The 17412-nt window shown below is 35.1% G+C and overlaps 1 protein-coding gene across 5 annotated transcripts in view; it reads right to left on the bottom strand.

Moving 5' to 3' along the window:
* LOC101499438 (uncharacterized) overlaps positions 1-16751 on the bottom strand; it is a 23008-nt gene extending 6257 nt beyond the window's left edge. For 2 of the 5 annotated variants that reach the window (XM_073363856.1, XM_073363859.1), the window contains exons 1-39: positions 16497-16751; positions 15479-15776; positions 15059-15290; positions 14473-14812; positions 14241-14354; positions 14009-14137; positions 13745-13936; positions 13460-13654; positions 13089-13226; positions 12807-12929; positions 12462-12715; positions 11696-11799; positions 10731-10825; positions 10414-10653; positions 8305-8478; positions 8104-8185; positions 7907-7974; positions 7528-7673; positions 6975-7083; positions 6746-6892; positions 6614-6661; positions 6401-6529; positions 6063-6302; positions 5849-5977; positions 5669-5754; positions 5487-5592; positions 4800-4895; positions 4496-4648; positions 3306-3488; positions 2996-3210; positions 2780-2912; positions 2569-2694; positions 1603-1647; positions 1358-1435; positions 1149-1265; positions 553-679; positions 368-468; positions 170-295; positions 4-61 (exon numbers count right to left, since the gene is read on the bottom strand). In XM_073363856.1, the coding sequence (XP_073219957.1) occupies positions 4-61; positions 170-295; positions 368-468; positions 553-679; positions 1149-1265; positions 1358-1435; positions 1603-1647; positions 2569-2694; positions 2780-2912; positions 2996-3210; positions 3306-3488; positions 4496-4648; positions 4800-4895; positions 5487-5592; positions 5669-5754; positions 5849-5977; positions 6063-6302; positions 6401-6529; positions 6614-6661; positions 6746-6892; positions 6975-7083; positions 7528-7673; positions 7907-7974; positions 8104-8185; positions 8305-8478; positions 10414-10653; positions 10731-10825; positions 11696-11799; positions 12462-12715; positions 12807-12929; positions 13089-13226; positions 13460-13654; positions 13745-13936; positions 14009-14137; positions 14241-14354; positions 14473-14812; positions 15059-15290; positions 15479-15776; positions 16497-16619 (5599 nt within the window). In that variant the 5' untranslated portion in view covers positions 16620-16751. The remainder of the gene's footprint in view (positions 1-3; positions 62-169; positions 296-367; positions 469-552; positions 680-1148; positions 1266-1357; positions 1436-1602; positions 1648-2568; positions 2695-2779; positions 2913-2995; positions 3211-3305; positions 3489-4495; positions 4649-4799; positions 4896-5486; positions 5593-5668; positions 5755-5848; positions 5978-6062; positions 6303-6400; positions 6530-6613; positions 6662-6745; positions 6893-6974; positions 7084-7527; positions 7674-7906; positions 7975-8103; positions 8186-8304; positions 8479-10413; positions 10654-10730; positions 10826-11695; positions 11800-12461; positions 12716-12806; positions 12930-13088; positions 13227-13459; positions 13655-13744; positions 13937-14008; positions 14138-14240; positions 14355-14472; positions 14813-15058; positions 15291-15478; positions 15777-16496) is intronic. The other 3 variants (XM_073363858.1, XM_073363857.1, XM_073363860.1) reach the window with 3 other exon arrangements.
* Between the last annotated feature and the right edge of the window lie 661 nt (positions 16752-17412).

Here is a 17412-nt window from a genome sequence, read left to right as displayed (position 1 = left end):
CAGGTTCGGCAGATTCTACAATGTTCAACTCTTCCTTGTTTGCAACAAGCAGACCAGGACCCTATTTTTGAAGAGTTGACAGATAAAATGTTATGATTCACAGAAACAAAAAACAAAAGTAAATAATGCATGAAACAACAAAGCAGTTGAAATGTTACTCTCAAATGACCTTATTGTCTCTAGATTGCCTCGCCTTATCCTCCTTTCCAGCATTACTAGCAGATAGAGCAGCAGGATTCTTGATCATATCAATAAGTAGTTGTAACGATTCAGGGTATCCAGGCTTTGTAGCAAGCTGAATATTCAAATATGGTAAATATTTAGGTGATGGCAACAAATGAGGACACTCAGATTTATATGTACAAACCTTTGCCAAAGCATCAATAAGATTGTGAAGTTCTGAAATAACTTTTGGCTCCTCGACGACCAGGGTTTGAAGAAGAGAGATTGAAAACTCCGTAGCAGCCTCTGTACATTATCCAGTAAAGTTTTTAGATTATAATAATAGTATAAAAATTATAAATCAATAAAAGGAATTTTCTTTTGACATACTGTTTCTTCCCCCGTCAATAAGTTTAGCCATATGAACATTATACTCGGTTAGATTTAGCAGTTCACTGCGGATGAGACCAACAGTAATATCTTTATTATATTTCCTTTCTTCTTCTGAGTATATTACCTGCAAACATTATACAATGTGTAAAGAAAAAATGTATCAGGTCGCTGTTGGAGTATATGCCGAAGTCAACTGTATTTTATTTTATTTCTGTAAATTAACTAGTAGTTAGCTGTTGATAGATTGATTGTTTCAACTATGTCTAAGATCAGTGTCTCAAAAACTGTGCACAGATGGTATCATAACTAATAGAAAATATTTTTCGTAACAGCTATTTCCATGATTTATCTTTAAAATTTTATTATTCTTTTCTGTAACTGTTAACATTTGAAGAAACCTAAACCATTAAAACTATGCAATGAAATTCAATTCAATTTGTCAAATATGGAATTTACATAAAACTAAAACTAGAAGTGTATGGTGCATAAAACTAAAAGGTAAACAGAAAGTAATGCCAAAAATTAAACTCTATAACATCAAATTGCTGTAATTTCAATTGAACTAATGGTAATTTTCAGTTAACAAAACATACCCAACTAGTAAGCTCTTTCACAGCAAGCTTGCAAACATCACGAATAGCAGTCAGGATTGCAAGATAAGTACAGACATGAACGTTGTTTGAAGCATTGTCATATAAACCCTTGAAAACCTGTTTAGATAATGGTTAATTGATATTTGATAATATATATCATGCATTCAGCATCATTGATGAAACACAACTCCCTGCAGAAGAAAGCGCACCTTTTGAGCCACAGCTAAAGCTGCCTCATCTCGACTAACACATCTGAGTATGATCTCAGGTACCTCAGAAATGACACCCTAAACACAAAAAGAATCAAAACAGATATTAAAACTTAGGGAAAATTCCCATCACGACGGAAAAAGAAACTGTCCAGGCTGAAAAAGAAAAATTATAGCAGTGAGATCTAAACATAATTGCATACTAACCTAAAGAGACAGTATACTAAGAAAGGTAAAAAGTATACCTGTATTTCTGCTTCCCTCGAATCATTATTGACCAAGGCTTCCAACTGACAATGCACAGAGACTGTTAATAAACTTTTATAACAAAATCGACATGAAAATAGCCAAGCAAATAAAATAATCAATCAATTCATGTCAAAACTGGTGGCTCTGTTTTAAATATTATTTTATAACAATTTTGCATGAAAAACTGTAAGCTTGAGTTTCAAGGCCCTACTGGAAGATGTGCACTGAGCAAGTCTTCCCATGCATGCATAACAACTTTATCCCCGTTGTCAAAAACCAAAACAAAAACAAAATACAGTTTATTGAAACCAAACACATCTACTTTAAAAAGCATCACATTCAGACAGCTAATTCCTTCTGATACTCACTTAAAATCTTGACCTGACATTTAATTTTGAAATTGAATTTTCATGCAGTGTTCAACTGACAAGAACAATTCCCTAGGATTAGACCTAAACACCAATCTCTATCCACCTAAGCTGTGCATGCTTGTGAATTTTAAAACTTCACAAATTCTAAACAAAATCAAACAAATCTAAAATAATCCATAATTGCTAAGTGCATCTAGGATTCATGGATTAAGGATTATGTTCAAGACCTTCCAGTACCACAAAATTGTCAATTCATCAATTACTTTAAAAGCTTAGACAGCTAGGACAACTCTTCCCTCACACAGCCACAAAGAGTGTGTTATGAAGCTTTTCAAATCGGTGTTCTGGATGCTGTACTATAATAAAGTTATACATGGCCCCTAGAAGAAACATAACAGGCCCAAACTACCTAATGCACAATCAGAAAACAAGAACCATCTGCCACCAAATGGAGTACAACTCTGAAAAAATGTCTGCATTTATGTGTACAGTTACATGGAGATAAAATATAGTATTAACTAATACTAAACTCCTAAAATAGGATATGCAAAGAAACAAGTATCACAAGCAACTATTTAGATCAGTAAAAACCTTTTGTGCAACAATTTGGTATTTATCCAGAGCATCCCTTGTAGTGAGAGACGGTTCCAAGAAGCTACTTCCCATGCGCTCCACAGCACCTGACGAAACCAGTGGCTGTGAAGAAGCTCCAGATTCCTTGCAGTAGTATAGAAGCAAACTTAGACACCAACAGTGATACAATAGGAATATATGCAGTTACAATGTTAACATAAATTCTCACTTTCACAGCATCTGCAGAATCCACTGTGTGCAACTCAGGGGTGGAAGCAGTTGAAGGGAATGAGGCAACCGAGTCTTTCTCGATACTATGTTGGGAAACATTGTCAGCTGCTCTAACGTTAATTGAGGAAGCACTGAAACATTAAATTCACATTGTAAATAAAATTAGACTTGCAGAATTTTAAATACATCACCATGCTGAACAAAAACTGGGCACCTAAAATGTGGAGCAAAATTAGATTCTGGGATATCATCCATAGGTCGAGCGACCCCATCATATCCTGTGTTTAGGGAGTAACCAGGGTTTATCTGTCCAGATACAGGACCATTGGTGCCAGTGAGACCACTATTAGCAGGTTGAACAGCAACACCAGCAGACATTGAATGTGAGGCCTGGTTAGACAGGTTTTGCCAGGGAAGCCGAACAAAGTCCTAGTATATGTAAATAAAAAGCAGTTAAGCTGTGTGGTGTTCTTCAAGGCTCTAAATCTAATCAAATATTTTTAGGCTCAAGTGGAAATAAATACCTCATAGACACGCTGTTGTGACAGGGACAACTGACCAGGTTTGGGGCGGAGGGGCTCTGGAACACCACCCATTGAACCTTGTGGATACAAGTTTGCATCAAAAAACGTAGAACCCATACCTTCTCGATGCTTCTTTCTCAAAGAAAGTTGATGACTAATCTCTGTATCGATGGTGTTTATTGCCTACGAAATAGTATGCAGCGTCAAAGTCGACAAGCAGGTAAACAGACCAAGAATGGTGAAGAAAAACCAATATTACAAATTAACCCATGTTTATCACTGTAAACTCAAAATAAGAAGAGAAACTGATATCATGGCCACAAGTATTAACCAATTACTATCATCGTAAGTCATTTATCAAAAATATGAAGTAAATACACAATGAAGGGTGGCCCAATGCACGAGGCTCCCACCAGGTGGGAATCAGGGGAGCGCAGATGTGTGCAACCTTAATCTCTCCCCCTCCCCGCTAATAAGTGGAGAGGCCCTTTCCAAGATGTGAGCTGTGACCTCAAAGTCACAAGCAGCAAACTTACTATTGCACCTAGGCTTGCCCTCAATGAAGTCAGAAAATAACAATATATAAATTAGAGTGATCGTGATTACAAGCATCAGTAGTAAGAAGTGTATTTCCTTCAATAATGATTTTAAATTACTTAAATAGTCCCCAATATCAAAGCAATGACACTGTCTAGTATCTACATTCTACACAATGATGCACACGAATATTGCACCTCTGAATGTTCATTCATATTCTAGCAACCTTATATGAGTTTTGTACATTGCCATACATTGAAACTTCAAGAAAATCAGAAATAGAAGGTAGGCTACATAATTACATTTTATTCCATCCTCTTTTTTCTCGCCAGAGATAATTATAATGTAGGAAATGTTTCAGAGTAACCAAATAATCACATAGAGGAAAGAGGACAATTTGATAAATACTCTTCATTACAAACCCAAAACTTTTATGGGTTTGACCAATTGGTGGTAAACAAATACAAGTTATACAACTACCATAAATAGTAATTACCGTAATCATGAAAACATCGCTAAAATCATTGTACAAATACCTCTAAAATTAAATGTTAGATCAGAGATGCAATAAAAGCACAAAATTTTCCTTACTACCATCACTGCTACAAATAACTATAATACAACTACAAGAAATCCCATCTAGAAGAGCTAACCTTGTCGGTAGCGGCATGTTCAATTACCGCACAGCCGAGATCCAGATTATCATTGGTGACAAGTTGCACAGCCTGTTCCAAAATATCACTTGAAATATTTAAACTCTGAAGTGATGTCCTCAGTTCTTTTGATATCGATGCCCGTAAAGGTTCCTGCAAGAAACATATTAAACAAGTAGAAGAAAATAAAAGTCAATGTGCAGCCTATAAAGCATACATCACCCTAACGGAAATTGCTCAAACATTAAAAAAAATATTAAAAAAAATAACAGGATAGACTATTGGCCATATTTCAGTGCATTACTTTGCAAGTCACATGAGCCAAACTCCCAGCCAGACTAGCAACCATCAAGTGTGCAGCATTTTTAATACGTTTCTCTTCTGATTCCATAGCATAATCCTGCAAATGAATAAAATAAATTAAAATAACAAAGATCATTTTTAGTACAAGCTATTTCTAATTAAGGCTATCAGTTAGAACTTGATACAAGACTACAACAATACAACAGCTGTTTCTATATGCCACGTAACCAATGACAACAATGCATTAAGAAATATAAAGGTACAATGCTACAGCTATACAACAGCTAACATATTTCCACCTCACTCACCAAATGTCTATAAATAGAAAGCTGTTAACATAATGAATTTAATTTATTTACACTGATAAAAGAGTTTTTACACAGTCAATCAATTACAGCCATTAGATCATTAGTAATATTTGACTATTGTCATAACTACTTATAAAACCACCCACATGATTGGTCATGATTTGCCGATTGTGTAAAACTTTTTACATTCACAGTGCATACAAATTAAACTTTTAACATAAATATAAAAGATATAAATTACAACATTCTATTATAGCAAATATAAATTTGAAAATGCAAAACAAAAAAAGAATTGGAAAACCCTTGATTGTCGCACTTTATAATCTAATCACTTTAGAAGGAGCCAAACCCAAGAAGTAAGCTTTCACTGAAATGCCAACCTTTAAAACAAGTTCTTTTGTGGTTTGGGTTGCTATAGAAACGCTACGCTGCACAATACTGGACACTATATCTTTGATGGCTCTGTCCATTGCAATGGGTACCGCTCTGTAATAAATATGTAAAGTTAGACTGTCACATACATCCAGACAAGAAGCAGAAGCATATAGCAAGATCACCATACCTTTGAAAATGTATCTGTAAACCAAAACCACTGAGCTTTGGATTAATAATAACATGAGTTCCAATATTATGTATCTGCGTTGGGAGCTATAAACATAAAAAATCATCAAATATGCTTAAAATGCAAAGCCATTAGGGCATCATGGCCCAAAAAAGAAGGAAAACTAGTTTCGATTTTAACCTGGAAAGGTGCTGGGGTAGTATTTGCTTGTAGCAGTCCTTGAGCAGAAGGCAGTTGATCGGACAAGCCCAGCGGTGTCACTTTCTCATCTTCCATCAATGTTCCCGCAGAAAGATGAAGAGAACCATACTATCCACCCAAGAAACATTCAGAAAAACAGTTCATTAATTAACAAAACAGTAGCTAAAACCCCAGATAAAGAAGGAAAACAAACCTGAGACAGGATATGTGGATGTGCCCCACTATTGGATGGATTTGTGACTTCAAGTGGTAGCTCTACTTGATTTACTGGAGGAACAAGGCCAGATTTTATATCAGAAATCATTTGTGATTGGGATGCCCCAACATCTTTATTTGAGAAATCAGGATTCCCTTCAATTTCTCTTGTACGATCCTTCAGGAGAGAAGTTGGTGTGACATCCTTCATATCTACGACAAGATTTTTGTATAAAACCTGTATAATACAAGTATTTAATTTGAACAAATAGGTAAAAGAGAAATGAAAATGTGACAAGTCAACAACAGTTTAAGAAGAAAACAAGAGATAGTGACCTCTATGTCAAACTTGAGGTTCATTTTCAAGTTTGGCATTGAATAAATCTCAGCAAGCAACCCTAAAATGCCCATTGTCCAAGGATTAGGGGGTTGATATGCAAGACTGCTTTGACATGGTTCAAGGACCTACAGCATGAAATTGAATTATATATATAGCACAGGATTAAACATAACCATCAAAATGGATTATCACAAAATCAAGAACTCTACCTTTGAAGTAAATGGAATAACAGCAATCATCAGCCCCTTCTCATATGCCTACAACATGGAGTACAACTTGATAAGTATACTTATAAACTGAAATGCCATTGCCTCCTAAAATATAGTAAATTCAGATATTACCTCTATAATCAAAGATTTTGGATCTATTTCACGAGCCCTCAGAACCTGATTCCGTCCAATTGTCAGCTTTCCAAGCCAGCTCCCAAGATTTTTAAGCAAAGAGCGCTCTTCTGCACTTGACTTTATGAGTTCTGATCCTAAAAGAACCTGAAGAGTACACCATGTATTATTTTAACCTTTTCGCACATCTTCACATCAATCAACCAAGCAACAGTAACAAAGCTCAAACCTTGCAATTTTCATATGTTGCCTGGACAATCTCTTTGTTCAAGGCCTTTGAATTAACTTTGTCAAGGAATTTCAGGTACAGGTCATGGAAATTTGGCTCAATGCTAGCTCTATCAAAAAGAATCATTTTGTATAAGTTATAAAAGTCATGTAAGTTACTCCCAATTCCATGTTTAAGATGAGTCAACAGATCAGTTATTGATTGTTGATCAGTCAATCTTGTAGGTAAAATTGACTGCATTGTAAATTTAAATATTTACAAATTCAACATAATTCATAGTAAAAGCATACAAGTGAGTTTTTTCTTCCCAAATCAGACACTGATGTACATTCGAGTACAGCATAGCATAAAACTTAACCAAAGCCAAATTACGGAGTTTCTAAAATAATTTTGTTACATCTACAGTCAACCGTTAGCTTCCTTGAAGAACTTGATCTCCATGAAACCCCAAATACACTTAGTTATTACCAGCCCATTACACCCCCATGTACATAAATTTACATGCAAAAACTTTTTCAAGCAATTACATGATTGAATTGCGAAGTATGCTTACCTTTTCATAACCATATACTGTGCAAACCATGGATAGTACTGCTCTTTCAAAATTTCAGTTAACTCCTTTGCTTTGGCTTCAATATTAGTAGAAGAGATATTATTAATTATAAATGATATCTTATCCTGAACCTCTGACCCCGGAGCCTGTTAATAGCAAAGAAAAAGGATAAATACATGCAAATGGAGGAAATGCTTGTTACATTTATACAACCAATTAGACTGACATAGACAGAGGATGAAACACAATAATACAACCGCACCCTCACAAGCACAAAACTATAACCGTTGATGATCTAAACTAAACTACTGTACATATTTATAAACAAAACTCAAGAAAACGGCCAATCTGATCAATTTCTTGTAAAGGGATAGAGCACCTCAATAGGAGTTTCTCTTTTCTCAGCAGCAGCAACCAAAGTTTCAATGTTCAGGGCAGATCCAAACCCTACATCAATGGACAGATCAAAGAAACACAGCATAAAGTCAGAAAATGAGAGCAAAAAGAAAATCTAATGCTAATACTTATGCCTTTAAGTAATCAACAGGGAATTGTTCTCAAGAAACAGAAAGTTACTCGTAGAAGTAGCTCCCCGGGAAGGACGGACAAAACCAGGAGAAGAAGATAACATTGATGAGGCACTGACTGTGCTATGTAACTGCAACAGTAGCAGAAAATTGAATCACCAAATATTATAAGTAATAACACCAACATACAGAGAAATAGAGAAGTGGGGACGTCACATCATACTCTAGAAACATGGTGGAAGTATAGTACCTTATTGGCAGTAGAAGCATCAGCCTGTGTAATCACTGGAGATTGCCCTAGAGAAGCCAATGGTGGTTTCATATCAGTGGATGAACCAACAGAGGTCTTGTGACGATCATCCAAAGGATTTTCACGCCTCTGCTGCAGTGACAAATGCTGCTGTCCAGTAGAGCCACTGAGCTGCTATAGGGACATGGCAAACAACAAAATCATTATCTTAAAACAAAGAAATGATTGAATGGACAAGAATAAAACTTAGCTGTTATAAGGACACGGCATAATATACTCCTGGTATAACCTTATCAACAAGCAATAATATTACTACGATTCACACAATTCAACGCACCAGTGACCAGTGCTTGCATGGCATATACTTCTGATGCCCAAAATTGGTTTTTTTACCTACTGCTAGACTTTGGACTTGAGCTAGTAAAATGGGTGGCGATTCCATGTGAGAATTATTTAGGCTATTTCCTTAATAGATGCGGACCCTAAAACCCGCACAAGACATCTGTGAGTTGCTAATATCCAATCTAGGATAGACTCGGGTACCATATTAGAATTTGGGACAGGCCTTACTCAATCACAAAAACACACTCGTGGAATGAGCATTAACAAGCCTTATAAGGATTACTTTGACCACAGCTCTAATAAATGTGGGATCGTAACACCTACAATCACTGCCAAGAAACAAAAACCACTTGCCGTAGTTTCTGCAGAATAATCATTAGCGACCATCTATCACAGTACTTATCATCACATGTATGTGAAAAACAAAAAACACTTAAAATTGTGAAACTAAGAATCCAACACTAATTGAACAAATGACTATCATTCGCATGAAGGAATATAATATGAAAGAGTTGATTTAACAGTTTTAGTTAATTATGGAAGGAAAAACACAACACGACCAATATATATTCGTAGAAAGGTATCCTCAGAAAAACCTTAGCAAGTGCTCAAGCCAAACATATTAGATAATAACAGATCAAAACACATCAATAGTTTGTCAAACTGTTAACGATCTAAGTCATAGCAACATCAAGGTTAGGATTATAAGATTTAAAATAGAAGTGGAAAAAGATAAGAAAACAAAACAAAACAGTCATCTGAAATGTTAATATTTAATTATCTTAAGACTATCTATACTTAAGGTGCCAATTGGTTAGGCTGACATAATTAGTTTTAACATAACACTCAGCTTGAAAAACATAATTAAACGCTTGAATAGACTTAAATGTAGCAATGGCTTGGAAAGAACATAATTGTGACCTCAAAACACACAACAATAAGTTTCTAACAATGACACCAGTAAAACAGCAATCTAATATTTTCATTTCAGATTTCACAAGGATCTACTACTACTAGAAATAAATAAGGTGTCGTAGTAAATAATTCTAATTTCAAGTTACTATTGTGAATGACAATTTGAAAGGGTACATAAGTGTAGAGCATGATATGTAAATCCTACAACAGCAACTACTTAAATTCCTCCAAACCATAACTAAAGTGAGAACAAATTTTAAGTAACAAAAACAATATGCACATTGATGGTTTGTTATAAAGGTTTTTGTAAGAACCATGAGGGCAAATGGACATGAGCTGCGATTGCAATTGCAACCCATTATAGCAACTGATACTGATTGTAATGATATGCTTCCATTTTTTATTTTTCTCAAATTACTTGTTTTATATAAATTTGATGTTTTGCAGGAGATAAAATATCCTCCCTTTATTTTTACTTCCCTTTTTTATTTCTACTACAATTTCTTCTCTTACAAAAAAATATCCACACTGCTGATTGTCGACTATATCTAAATAACCGAAGTACAACCAGAAGTAAGATCGTATGATGACATAGGAAAGTTCAAAATATAACAATGAGTAGGTTCAGAACAACCAACTTATTCACCTGTATCGATGTAGGGCTATATGTTAATCTAACAAAAAATAGCTTGTCATCGAGAAAAGATTTATAATTAAACTATAATCATCTGGCCCATGATTACAATACTGACCTAGCGCATATAAAAATCAAATCCTTAAATTGGAGTCATAGCTATAAAAAAAATGGCAGAAATTACACACAAAAAGCGGAAGAAAGGATTTTATTTTTACCTCTAAATGACCTAATGTAGCCGGTGCAGAAGTATGGCTACTGATAACGGAAGCATGGCCCATCCCTTCTACATCTGTACGACCAGAGGAAATCCTAGCGAGAGCCTGTTCGATGAAAGCAACTATTTCTGAATGTGTGCTGCCCAAATGGGAAATTTGCAGAATGTGATTGCAGTACTGGGGCCACTCAATAAGACGATCCACAAACTGCTCCAACGCCAAACTTCCAAACAAAAACATCTGTAATATATGAAGTCACAGTCAAGCAGATATCAAATGGAACTTAAAAGAAATCCACTCTTCAAAACAACACAAACTTTAGAATCTGCAGGCTTGCGCAATGCATCAAGAACATAACGTAGAGCTATCCCAAGAGAGAGATGAGTCACAAGCTGATGTTTGATGAAAGAACCTGATACATGTAAAAAATCATTGTAATAAAATAACACAAAACAATGTAGTTCCAAAATTGGGCACAGTGAAATGTCAGCTAAAGTAACCAATGTGCATAATCAAAAACATGCTTAATAGTGCAGAACAATGAAGAAATTAAGAATTCTACTTAACTTATATGCCCTGAATACTACAAAAAAATGAATATAAGCATTACAAGAGAACAATTAATTAGAAGGTCAACAATATTAACCATAACAAATCCACTATCACAACCATAGGAAAATAAAACCATTATCACCATCTCATTCTCACTTGCAAATCTATTTGGTCAGCAAAGATATATCAAAACACGTTATCGTTGATAAGCAATTTGGATATCATACTTCGCTTTGTTTCAATGTATGCCACTAATAATGATAAATGTTGCAAATGTGTTTAGAATTTTCTTGCTTAAATATTCCAATAAATAAGTCGATATCTGTCACATAGTAGTAGTGTAAATAAGTGGGAAACAAAATGGGGTAACTCACTAAAATATTAGGTATGGTCCACTTGACTTAAACAGGATATATTTATATCACTATTCTGCAAAAGAATCTAACTAAATGATATGATTCATTAGTTGACATGCATTCATGACCTATAGGAAATCCTCAAATTTAAACGAGCTTGAGCTTGAAACCAAGTGAAAACCCGTCTCCAGCTAAAATTTCAGTAAATATTGCACAGCCTCAACACCAAGTATAATTTGTACCAATCGATCAATATTTTTCTTAATATGCAATTTACAAACCCAGATCTAATGTTGAATAGTAGAAATCCAGACTACTCGATAAATAAAATTGAGTTAAATTTCAGCAATTTTCGTACAAAAAGAAAAACCTACCAAAGAGAAGTGCAGCAATTTTGAGTTGCATTTCAGGATACTTCGGGAAAAACTTATACTCCTCAAACAAGTTTGCAATCATGCATTCAAAAACCATTTTCTCCCTGTTAACTCGGACCAATGTTGACAGGATATCAGTAATGAGCCATAGAACACATAATAGTTTTTCAGATCAAAAACGTATAAGGACAGGGAGATCAAATAATCATTCCCCAAACATATAACAGAAAAAACTCATATAGTAGATAACTTTCTTTCTTTTATTATGAACATAGACAGATTCTCAACTCAGGCAAGGTTGTAAGACAAAAACAAAAGTATTTAATTCTTGAATTATGATCTCCAAAAGGTTTTGAGCTGCATATATTATAAATGATTTCTGATTATTTACAAAAGTAGGTAGTTCTACACAGTATCTAAAGTTTTAGACATCAGATGACAGGGTACAGGCTGCCATTGAGAGAATTTTCAAATGAGAAACGAGATAATTTACATTTGAATCTAACCTTGAAAGTTGAAAAGATGAAAATTATTTATCTGTGGCAATTGAAAGGTTTAGGCGAATTACAGATAGAGGGATCTCAGAAATAACATTGATAAAAGGTTTCTAATCCCTAAAAAGTTTTTTATAAAACAAAAAATAGCAGGTTTGTTTTGTATCCAGAGAGATCACAACACATAACACCAGGATTAGTCATTTTACAAAAATGCAGCACTAGGATACAGTAGCAAATAGGCCAAGCGCAAAACTATTTAAAGACATCACCTCTTAACAGAAGATTCCTTGTATTGGACAAGCTTTTGCACCACAGTAGTGACAGGTAACCTATCATGAAACATCTCCTGGAAGTCAAAGCTTGCTTCTATTTCAACATCTTTGGGATAGCCACTAGAAGCAGATGAATCAGTAGTCCCGCTATTTTGAAGTCTTTGATTTGAATCTGTAATAGATATATGCAACTTCTCCAGCTCCTCAGAAAGTAGTCGGGAGGTAACCAGGTCAGTATGAGATTTGAGAACCTGTAATTGAGCAAAATCAGATCCCAAATAATAGTCAAAATTAGATCATGAGACCGGAATAGGAATAAAAACCAATTGATCCAAGCAGAACCTTTAAGAAGGTAGCAGTTGTCTCAGTACAGAGATTCAGAACACCACCGGGCTGACGAAGAGATTGGCCGGATAGATTTTGTGATCTGCCAGCTTGGACTTCCTTCAAGAACTTAAGGCACTCCTGCAAAGTAAGCATATATAAGTCAGCACTATACTGCTGCATTAAATTTAGAGTAGTGTGGCTTAAATGCACAATACGAGAAGACTGCCTAACTTTGTACTGCTAGTGTTTTGATAAATCAGAAATCAGGGTCATGGCCAACTGGGGTAGCAAAATTACCTCAAAGAAGGCATCCTTGTACGTAATTAAGTTGTTACTCAACCACTTCTCAAGGTCAATAATTTCTTTCCTTGAAGCAACAGCTGCTAACCTTATACTATAATAAGAGGGAATAATTTCCACCACTGGTGATAGAATCTGTAAAATGAACAACAGTTAAAAAAGGCAACCAACAAAAACGAAGTCAATAGGTCGGCATCCAAAAGAACAAGTTTGATGGATTACTGCAAAGGCAACTAATTGTACTGGAGGAAAATAAGAATTACACATTTAAACATACTTTAGGTTCAAAAAAGAAAAATTAAGACAGTCAACTCTATCTATTACGAAAATGAGCCAGATGAGAAGTTCACACTTTATATGAGAACCACCTTAAGCTCTTGGCAGATGTCCACAATTCTCGTAATGCTTTCTACATCATCGTTTTGAGAATCCATAAAGCCTCGCAGGACAAGATTGGGATTAATGTGCCAAAGGTGCAGAATCATTCCACTGCCGACGTCACTTTTTACTATCATGGGGAAAACAGTTAGAGATACTTCTCGCTGGAAGAGGTTGTAAGTAGTCTGCAAGAAAAAATAAAAACTTCATATCAAGAAAGGACATGGAAAAGGCACACAGTGCAAAAGCAATGACTACGAAACTATGACTTGTACATTAACATGTGCCATTCCAAGCAGCAAGATTTCTGGACAGTGAGTAAGGGGATAATCAAGGATGGACCAAACAACACTGGCATGACCCTTCTCAGCTAGCTGGCAGAGGACATCCAAAAGGTCAAGACACAGCCATGCATGATTTGCGTGTCCATTTTGAAGTTTGTGCCCATTAATCGCATCAGCATATGCCTGCATAGGGACATATCAAGTAAGAATTTGGAGTTGGGAACAAAAAACAGATGTGCAGAAAGAGAATTATACCAGTTGCCTTGCAGAGTGTGCAAAAGTAAACATTTCTGGTGGTGCTGATACAGCATATTTAAGGAAAGATAGCTGACCCTCAGTATTCTTCCAAACAGACCCACAGATGGCCTGGAGCGGAAATGGCTCCTGGAAGATTCAATTTCAAACATTGAGAATTTCATGTCAAAAGGGTTGCATGTTTCATCAGTTAATTACCAGGAAAAGCATATGTACAATTCTAAAATATTACCTTACAGGCATGCTTATACACAGACATAAGAAAAGAGAATGCTTCTTCACTAGGAAGGTAAAATCCTTCATGATCAAGATTTTCAAACACCCGGACCCAATTGGTTTGTGGTGACTGTATCAGAATTCAGAAATCCCAGGAAAAAGAAAATGTTCATTTCATTTATTCAAATTCCAATAACTGAAATAAAACATTAAAACAAAATGGGCAGGTTTTAATTAAGAAAACTCACAAGACTATTGACCGTATCTATCAAAACATCAATATTCCAAGAGTTCAGTGGTGGTAACTCAGTCAAGTTGTTGTACCCAAGGGTTGCGCCGAAAGTTAAGAATGTGCTCTGGTTATCCTCTAGCCCAGCATGGGTGCGTGCAATAGCACCAAGTAACTTTGAGAGCATATTATCCGTTAAAGGTAAGAAGAGTGACAATATTTCCTTGCACTGTGAGACATCAACTGTGCATCCATAGCCTAGTTCCTTCACCATATCTCCCATGTTTATTTCCTTCTGTATGTCTGCCAAAATAGCATCAAAATCATCTTCTTCACGGTCATGGAAGAACTCCGTATTCCTGAAAAGGACAGGGAAAGCTACTAAGCAGGCATGTCATTAATACACCAAGTTACCAACAGCAATGCAGCAACTTAGTTATCTAACCTAATGCTTCAATTAATATGAGAACATACAATTATACTCAAAAGTGGTTATGACACTAGTTTACAATTTAATTAACATTTCAGAGGCTTCATCTTAACACAACCTTTGACCCCAATTAACTTCTAGACAACCACACAACAAGGATAACTAAATAACTTACCACTTTAAAAATTTAGCCCCATGCATCTCATCAGGTAGTAAAGGGGTCAAAACAAAAGGTGGGGTGTCCTTGACCTGCACCAGCGATAATATCTGCATGAAGGAATCTACATGCTCGGAAAGACCCTCAGACTGCTTGAGGAACATGATAACACTGTGAATTTGCTCATGGCAACTCAAAGAACCAGGATTGGCATGCAATTCTTCAATCTGAGTCATGCAAAAATTCTTGCCTACAAAGCAGTAATACTTTAAGTCAAATATAGTATAGTAGGAGTGTAGGAAAATTTAACACAGTCGAGAATACGAAAATGGACAAGGAACTAACATTGCAAGAAAATATCAACATTATTTATCAAGTAAAATGGATGACAGAAGAACATTAAGCAATAATTGATGAAAAAATAGACTTCATACTTACCGCATAGCCTGGCATCAGGATTTTCAGAATCAGATAAAGCCAGACTGATGGCAATCTTTTCCGATAAAGATAACTGCAATCCATTACAAAAGCTTCCTAAAAAGCTTTCATTAACTACTACATTCTTCATTGACTCAGAAATCACTGTACTGAAGTTTGGTTTGTTCAAGAGGAACTTGACAACTGCCGCAAGAATTGGCTCGTGTTGCATATCTTTGGTATCTCGTCTGCCATAACTAAAGTGATCCAGGCAAGTTCGAAGCAACAAAATGCATCCAACCGTTCCAAATTCAGTAAACTGTCAACATCAATAACCAATCCAGTCAGATTAAAGTTAAATAGCATCAAAAAAAGAAAATCCACCATGGTCTGCTAATACTAAGTCGAGTATATTATTCTCACATATTTAGGGTATGAAAAAGACATAAAGAGATAACTAAAAAAAAGTGGAGATAAACTAATATGCACAGTGTAGCATAGCATGTAGAACATACAGAAAAATGACAGAAAATAATTTCACATAATATGGTAAAAATACATAAGTTAAAATGAGTCGCATTATCAACCACCACAGAAGGAACTTTAATTGCGAAAACCACACCAGGAACATCATTAAAACAAGTATAGTTAACTATCTCTAACGAAAAAAACAGCAGAACCCTTCCACCACCACCACCTCCCAAACAACCCTAAATGGTTTGTTACGTAACTCCATATCACAAATGAATACTTTAAAATTATACACCATCGTCACAAAGTTAAATCATGAGAGAAAACACACACAGACACACACTAATACACTCTCTCACACACATAAGCATTGTCAATTAAATATTCGACACTCGCTCACATAAAATGAATTAACCTAAAATCGCATTTTCTGAAAACCCGGATTCAAATGTAATAATAAATCTTAGCGATGATGAAAAGAGAAAAATAGAAAAGAGAAAATATGTGAATTTATAAAGTTTGAAGAGGAATCCAGAAAAAAAAAAAATAGGGTGAGGGAGAAAAGGACCTGAGAGAGTTGGTGGAAAACGGAGTCAAAGTTGAGTTGGTTGAAGGAGTTGAGGAGGAAGCGAATTTGATTGGAAGCTATGGAGGAAAAGTTGGCCATGCTTCGCGAGGAGCCGAGAGTCATCAGAGGAAGCGATCCAGAGGCAGAGGGGGAAATCGGTAGAGAGAGAGAGAGAGATCGAGCATAAACGAAACAAATGCAAAGAGAGAGAAAGAGAGATTTCAGTGATGATCAATGATTTGGGTCTGCAAATGGATTTTTACGTTTCTCTTAGCCTTTTTATTTTTTTGCCTGTGCAGGCAGGCTTGGCCCATTTACAATTCCATATCTTTGTCTGTTCTAAAAAAGTCCTCCCATTTCTTTTTTTTTTTTTTTTTTTCATTTTAACTTTTTTCAAATTAATCAATTCAAACTAGATTTTTCTAGAGTGAATTCCAAGATGTAAAGGCTAATATTAAATTTTCAGAACTTTTTCATACCTTTGAATTTAACGATCTGAACATATAAAATATAACTTTTAACTTTATATTAAATTGAGATGTAAAAAATTCAGAATAAATTGTAAGTATTTACATTTATTAATTGATAAATATAGATAAATTCTATTTAAATTAGTTAATTCAACTATGGTTAAAGTTAACAAAAATATAGAAAGAGTTTTCTACTACACACCTCTACTTATACTTGTCACCCACAACTATATACAAATATAATTTTACTCTTTTAACTATTTAAAATAAATTTTAAAATTTATAGTTTCGGAAGTCTCAAATTTTCGAAACTGATATTTTCGGAAGTTTCAAAGTTTCGAAATAAACAAGTTTTCGAATTTTTAAAACTCAAATTTTCGAAAGAAATATACATTTTAAAAATTTGGAAAGTTTCCAAATTAGAAAAGTTTTTAAATTTGAAATTT

This window comes from Cicer arietinum, chromosome 7, assembly GCF_000331145.2.
Source record: "Cicer arietinum cultivar CDC Frontier isolate Library 1 chromosome 7, Cicar.CDCFrontier_v2.0, whole genome shotgun sequence".
Lineage (NCBI taxonomy): Eukaryota > Viridiplantae > Streptophyta > Magnoliopsida > Fabales > Fabaceae > Cicer > Cicer arietinum.
The sequence above is the reverse complement of the archived record's forward strand: the minus strand, read 5'-3'. Positions and strand labels throughout refer to the sequence as shown.